The sequence below is a fragment of the Phragmites australis genome, chromosome 16, assembly GCF_958298935.1.
Source record: "Phragmites australis chromosome 16, lpPhrAust1.1, whole genome shotgun sequence".
Lineage (NCBI taxonomy): Eukaryota > Viridiplantae > Streptophyta > Magnoliopsida > Poales > Poaceae > Phragmites > Phragmites australis.
Window position 1 is genome coordinate 29,926,102 of NC_084936.1, and position 7,522 is coordinate 29,933,623.

The 7,522-nt window shown below is 46.9% G+C and overlaps 1 protein-coding gene across 1 annotated transcript; it reads right to left on the reverse strand.

Annotated features, from left to right (window-relative positions):
- Nucleotides 1–2,019: 2,019 nt before the first annotated feature.
- On the reverse strand, nt 2,020–4,460 carry LOC133896371 (histone-lysine N-methyltransferase family member SUVH9-like). Its single transcript, XM_062336965.1, has one exon. The coding sequence runs from the start codon at nt 4,329–4,331 to the stop codon at nt 2,442–2,444; it is 1,890 nt and encodes a 629-aa protein (XP_062192949.1). The 5' UTR covers nt 4,332–4,460; the 3' UTR covers nt 2,020–2,441.
- Between the last annotated feature and the right edge of the window lie 3,062 nt (nt 4,461–7,522).

The following is a 7,522-nucleotide window of genomic DNA, read 5'->3' on the forward strand; positions in this document are numbered from 1 at the left end:
TTTTTTTTCAGAAACATAAATTGCAAAAAAATTAATTCGAGAAAATTCCAAAATATTGAGTCAACACTTAATATATAAAAGATATTGAATAGATAAAAAAATATTTAGGCAGCATTTCTAGTAAAAATTGTTGAATCTACGGTTACCTTAAATGTTAAATCACAAAAAAATATTGAATAAGCACTTTGTCAAAAATGTTGAATTAAAAATATATTGACTCAACACTTACTCAAAAATGTTGAATCCAACTACCGTCCCCACCGTGTACCAGTAGGCAACAGAAAAGGAAAAATATTACACTTTACATTTTATTTGTGTCTTATACGTGTCGAAAAGGAGAAGAAAAGGGAAAACAAAGAAAAAAAGAAAAAAGAAGGAAAACGAAAAGCAAATCCGTTTGTAATATTGATCAACAACTATCCATCAATACAACAGACGGAGCTAGGAACGGTTCAAGTGGTTTCAAAATGGGTGCATGATTTAGGAGGAAAATATGTTAAGAAAGACATCTTTTTTTTCCTCTTTAGACTTGATCTAACAATTTTTTTGAAAAAATAGATTGTGCTCAACAAATTGCAAGACCTATGAGGCAAGTGATGTTACAGTTTGTATTAACAAAAATCGACTCACAAGAAATTATAAAAACTGCTAATTAAGAAATAAAGAGGTCATCACTTGTAAGGTGAAAATGAAAACAGAAGGAAACCAAACAAGCAAGCCTGATACGAATACGATTATATTATATGATAATGTCATGTGTCCACATAACCTACTCGACTAAACATTATCCTTCCTGTTAGATCAAGTCTAAAGAGGGACAGCTAATAGCATTTTCTCAACCCAACATTTATGGTCTGGAGCACGGAGTAGAGATTTCAACTACCTTCAGCACAACACAAAATTTCGAATTCAAGCAGGACCATGCTAGACTCGACTGCTAGCATTAACATCATCTTGGTTCAACAACAAACACACACACACACAAAAAAGGTTTATATGAACAGGTTATGCAAGGTTGCACAACTAATTTATGAAAAACCCACTGTAGCAGGACTGGCAAAATCTTCTAGCATCACATTTCTAAGGGCATAACCAAAAAAAAAATGCCAGAACGTCAGTTTGACCATGCAGTTAATCCAGGAAAAACAGAACGAAACTGTAAACTGCAAAGAATGTAAATTGCCAGCCAAGCTCCTAGTTTTACTGCTTCATGTTTCCTCCTCATGAGACCAATCAAAGATGAGATAGCCTGATGGTTGGCTACAAAATCCACAATAATCACAAGAGAAACGGCAAGATTCTTACTGTGCAATCTAGCATGGCATGGAGTACTCGCATCACATCTGTGTTAGCATTTCTGGATGAGTATCACTTCCTCATGGCTATCGATTGGGTTATCCAGGCAAGTCACAAACATATGGTTAACAACTGTCCACAATTCCTGATGTGATTCCGAAGGATGTGCTTGTCTGGAGGGTTATGAAACTTACAAATGTCCCCAAGAACTACACCTACAATAGATGATATGTATCTTTTCTTCAACATCGTTCAAACAGCAGGTTTTTAAAAAAAAAAACGCATCAACTATTGTCAGGATTATCCAACTTTCACGAAATCCAGTTACAGGCTTCATGATTCAGTGTGCCCCGGCGAACTGGACTATTCTTAAACCATCTCAAGCCTAGGAATCATATAGTGCTGACTATAATACTGTGATGACATTTGTGTGTGGAAATAAATGACAGGACCAATCTATAGCAATTCACGGTGAAATTCATGCTGACAGCTCATAAATAGGCATACACAAGACATATAATCAATTAAGACATGCAATCAATTGTTTTTCTTTCTTTTTTTAGTTCATTCCAGAGATCATAGTCTTGATGACTTTCTTGCTACCTTGTGAAGTTATTCATACTGATTTCACAGACTCGGTATGCAAATTCCCTGGATGTGAATGTTCCATAAATATGGTTTGAGGGTTTTGAACAACATAAATAAAGCCCAAGAACTTCAGCAGAACCAGCAGAACAAGTTCACTCATGTAATATACGGTTCATAAAGATATACAGACACAGTTGTTAAATATAGAGTCTCTTTTGTGCTAACCATATCAGTACAACACTAGTAAAAGATTTAGCATACCTTTTGCATGTAAACCCTATAACTGCAGCAGCAGCAGCAGCAACAACAACAACAACAAAAGGATTAATGGCAGCTGAAAGCTACCAAGACAAATGTGAGCAGCTAGAGATACCCTCGGTTTTAGACTTTAACAATTTAGAGGGTGCAACCTACGGTGAAGTGAAAGCAATGTATCAGCTTTCCATCAAAAAGGCCAGTAAGTTATCCATCCAAAAAGGCTAGTAAGTTGTGGAGCTATCAGCTTCAATATATTGATGCTTCAGCACCAGCATCAGCTTCGATCCCACTCACAGATCCTACACTCCATAATCGATGCTCAGCTCCCGCATGGGTGGGATGGTCTCCATGGCAAACACCATGAGATGAGGGCATGATTCGTCCTCATTGCCACGGATTACAAACTGGATAAACACATTGGGGGTGCAGCTATGGCTAATGTAGCAGGCCACGTTCCTCTTCTGGGAAACGTCAAGGAGGTAACCTGGCCCTAGGAATTCAGGGAACTGGGGTCTCTCGTCGTTTGGGTCCACGGCGGAGGCATCTCCCCACTCCCTCCATCGCTCAGGGAACCTCTTTGGATCGATGATGCTGCGATCCTCCATCAACACATTGCCTGATTGATCGTCCATAACGATCACATCCCCACTGTACTCGCACACGAAAGCACCTGGCTGTATCAAGTCCAGCGTCCTGACACCCCACCCTGTCTCCGTGGAGCGGAACACCTCCAGCCGGTGCTTCATCCCTCGCTGCGTCAGCCGGTTCACACAGGTCATGGGGCACCCACACAGAGCACCACACTCAAACACCACCGGCCGTCCCATCACAAGAGTGCCATCCTCATTATACAACAGCCCTCCACTGTTCTTCCTCTCGCATCTGCACATCGACCGACAGTCCATCGCACAGTGGCAGCCCCTCTGCCGCTTCGCCGGCCCGGTCACCGCGGACACTGGAAACTCAGGGTGGACAGTGTACTCAAACAGCAGGGGAGACCTGTCGTCGTCCACCTTATTGCTGACGGGCACACGGAAGGGCTCCTTCCCCTTGGACAGGTCGAGGGAGATGTACCTGGGCGGGCGGATTTTGGCGTCCATGGTGTCCTTGAGCTGTTTGGCGGTGTGCCAACTCTTGCTGCCGATGTCGTCCTGGCCCGGGAGACGCACGAGCTTGAACTTGCAGACGTCGCGGCCGGACTTGCCGGGGCCGAATGTGGAGCTGACGGCCCTGTAGAGGCCGTCGTAGACGTACACCTTGCGGTTGGGGCTGGTGTCGCAGGCGTGGCCGCGGATGACGCGCACCTCGACGCCGTACAGGTAGCTGTTGTGGAGCGCGAGGTTGCCGCGCTCGAGTGTCTGGTCGGCGTGGTGATCGAGGCGGTTGCGCTGGCGGCCGCCGCTGCCGGTGTAGACGAGGACGTCGCCGGTGTCCTCGTCGTCGAGGTAGCCTCCGGAGGAGACGATGCTGGTGGCGACGGGGTGGCCCTCACTGACGAGGCTGGCGGGGATGTAACCGATGCCGGCCTGCGGCGCGGTGTGGAGACCGACGACGCAGAGCTCGGCTCGGTAGTAGAAGGCATCGCCGACGAGGACGCCGGGTATGTGGCCGACGATGCGAACGTCGCGGTGGAGCCAGTGGCCGGCGGAGAGCATCCTGCTGGAGGCGCGGAGGTCGGCGCGGTTGCGGGCGCCGGCGGAGGGCTCCTGGCGCTGATAGATTCCGCGGAGAGCCTCGAAGGTGAGGCGAGCGCGGCGGACGAGGGAGCGGAAGTGGAGGTGGTCGGCAAGGCCGAGGTTGGTAGCGCGCACCATCTCAGCGACGCGGCGCGCGCGCTTCTTGCCGCTGGAAGATTTGGAGGATCCGCCTGGTTCGGGCAGCTGCAGCTGCAGCTGCTGCGGGGGAGGAGGAGCGGCGGCGGCGGGGAGGCGGAGATGGGCGGCGAGGGCATCGAGGTGGAGCTGGGATTGGCGGAGGCAGTGGGCGAAGGCGGGGTCGTCGTCGGGGGAGGGCGCGAGCTCCTGGTGGAGGACGTTGCAGAGCTCCGGGGTAAGCGCGAGCATAAGCGGCGTCGGTGTGGCGGCGATTGAGGTTTGGGGCGGGATTGGGCCGTCGGGGTCGGGTTTGGGGGTGATGGGAAACTGCGACAGGAGCTGCACAAGTTGCGGCGGCGGCGGGGGGGACGCCATGGGCGTGGGCTCCTCTAGCACTAGCAGAGTAGCAGGTCCCTCCCCTCCTCACTCTTCCTCTCTCCCTCTCCCCGGTGTGAGCGTTGTGGGTGGAGACTGCAGACAACTCGGCGAATCTTCCTTCAGTCACAGTTTATTTTAGAGAGAGAGAGAGATTTGGTGGTATCAGAAACGGCAATTATATATCTTACCAAACGGAAGTAAACACTTACCAAATCAACAAAATCTTTAGGTTAAAATATCTTGGTAGTAAACACTTGCGTCTTTTGAAACACGGAATATCTAAACTTTAGGGGCTGAAATTTCAATAAATCTTAGTCGATTACTCTACTCACACCGTTGAGAGGGGTGACGGCCAGAAATGGTTAATGTGGCTAGGGTTATTATGGTATGACGAAGTCTATCGAAGTTAAAGGCGTCCTACCTCAGGTGTACTTGGCGCCTTTAAAAGTACTTAACGAAGCATGCTAAGTCAACGGTGAGCTGAAACCATTGACAAAGCCCTTCAATCCAACGAAGTCAAAGGGGTGTCGTGGCAGCGAGACTCGACGAAGTCGCAGACAAAGAGCGACGACTATGCCCGATGAAGCCAATGGAGTCATACTCTCACATGCGTACTCACTCATGCGAACTCCCTTGTCAACAAAGCTCAGCGTGGTTGAAGGAGATCTGCAGCGATGAGACCGGGGTCTTACTCCCTTCGGCCTACTCTAGTGTTGACGAACCTTGGCATAGTCGAAGTTGTGGATGAAGTCTCATGGACCAGCAGGGTTGTAATAGTAAATCCGCTCAAAGTCCGAAGTGCTGAAGACATGATGAGCCAAAAGGTTGGAGCCAATAGAGGTGCTTGTTCAACAGCAACGGTTAAATTCGAGGAATGCTACAGTTTTGGTTGTTAAACCCAATTATTACCCTTACTCCCTCTTTAACTGGTGTTGTAGAACAGGTTGTGCACTCCCCCATCCCCAATAATTGAGCAACATCTGGTAAGGGGTTGAGAACCATTGAGGAGGCAATGGGGGTCGAAGATGCTACCTAAAACCCCCGACAACTTGAGTTGGGAGTGTTGTGAGGGAGTCAGGTGTACTTTAGTTTCGATGAAGCCTAGCAGAGTTGGAGTTACTAATAAAGCCAAAGTCGTAGAGCCATACACTATCTCGTAGCAACGACGGTGCCCGGTGAAGCCGTACTCCCTCATATTCGATGAAGCACGACAGAGTTGAAAGTGTCGTACTGCCTCGAGGGTACTTCGATCAATCTCGATAGGTTCGTACTCCCTTGGGTGGACTCCAACTTCGACGAAGCTAAGCGGAGTCGAAGTCAACGAAGCCGAAAGGAGCTCGATATGCGGAGGCCAAACCATGACATAGAGAGACCAGTGCCGAAGCAAAGCTCAATCCGCGGAGGCCAAACCTCAACGCGGAGAGACTGTTGCCAAACCGAAAAGGAGCTCGATCCGCGTAGGTTGAACCTCGACGTAGAGAGACTAACGCTAAAGCGGAGCTTGATCCGTGGAGGTGGATCACCCTATTTCATTTTCAATCATGTCGGTCTCCTGCCGGGTGAAGCATCTAGCCACTAATTTGTGTTTTGATAATTAATGATAATATTTAGTTATGGACTAACATGTTTACTTGAGTTATGAGAAGGTTAGTCCAAGAATTGTTGAGGAGCTAGAAGAAACATGTGCGAAAGATATGCAAATGGCTAGCTCAAGGTAAAAGTATAAAATATAGAGTATTTTCTTTTACCAGTCAAGTGTGATTATAGAAGAAAAATTACCGGATTAATAGGATAAGTGTCATACTATTAAGAGGGGTTGATGTGTATTTACTTGAGATATCAAAAGTGATATAATTGCTCAAACTTGTATTTCATCTAGAGTGAGGAAATCACTTTGAGAGAAGCTGGAAATCTTGTATGAGGAATTTACCTTGAGAAGAACAAAAAATTCCTTTGAATAATTCTGAGTGGTTGGCGGTCTAACCACCCGGGGTGACCGGTATGACCGTTGTATAAGCAAAGGCAGAAATTCCAAGTCACGGTCTGACCATGGGGCTTCCCGGTCTGACTGCCAAGAGAATAGAGAGCTTGGATTTTCTGCTTTGGCTCACGGTCTGACCACGGGGCATGTCGGTCTGACTGTCAAGGGAACAAAGAGTTTTGGTTCCCTGTTCTAAGCTGGCGATCTGATTGTAGGGTTGTGTGGTCACTAGTTGGTCACGCGGTAGCTGGCTGGTCGCGCGGAGTGGCCACGATTCTGGACAAACATGGCATACATCACCTGTTGATATCTTATTAGAGTGGGACCGCCCGCAAGGGGACCCTGCTATTCTTAACACCGACAGTCAGCTACATTTATTATGTGGCCACAAATTCAACCAATATGATGACACTGTTTCATATAATGTAGGTAGCTCCTGTGCATGATATGTACATATTTCCTCGATTAGGACTCTTGTTGCTCTTCCATCCATGATATGTTAGACTCTGTTTGTTTTCTGCTGCTGCCAGAAGCTAGAAGCCAGAACAAACGGGGTTCTGAAGAAGTGATTTTTGGAGAAACCTGTTTTTGAGAAAAATAAACTAAAACTGAGAAGCTCGCTGAGAGACGCTTTTCTGAGAAGTTATGTGTTTAGAAGCTAAAAATTTGTTATAGAAACCAGCAACTATTTCCAAAAGCTGCTTTTCAGATAAGCCAAAAGCACAGTTTTTCAGAAAAGCTCAAAAGTAGAAGCTCAAACAAACAGACCTTAGTGTATTTTGGTAGCAACATGGAAATGGTTGTCACCATTTCTTAGGGTTTTCAAGGCTTTTGTTCTTGGTCAGAATTTTGGTATAAAGAAAGCACTTTTGCAGTTGCAGACATATTCAATTGCTCAAGTGCTTACAATAGGAATTGGTATTGTCTCTTCACTTATCTTAATGTGGTCTTAAGCTACAGTGAGCCACCGGCTATGAGATTTTTCTCTCGTGCAACGATTGCTCATAATACAATTTTTAGTTTTTCGTTGCAATACATGGACACACACGTAGTCAAATACAATACCTGCTGTGTTGTGCGCCTTGAGCTGGATGGAGGCGTTTGGGCTTTTACATGCTCTGTTCCGCCGCGACCTGCCCGATTAGGATTTGGAGACCAGACCGGCCCGGCCCAATACACGAAGAAGGAAAAAGATCCCTGTGGCTGT

Excerpts from the sequence above, each read along its gene's own strand:
- LOC133896371 (XM_062336965.1), bottom strand. The coding sequence starts at position 4,331 with ATGGCGTCCCCCCCGCCGCCGCCGCAACTTGTGCAGCTCCTGTCGCAG.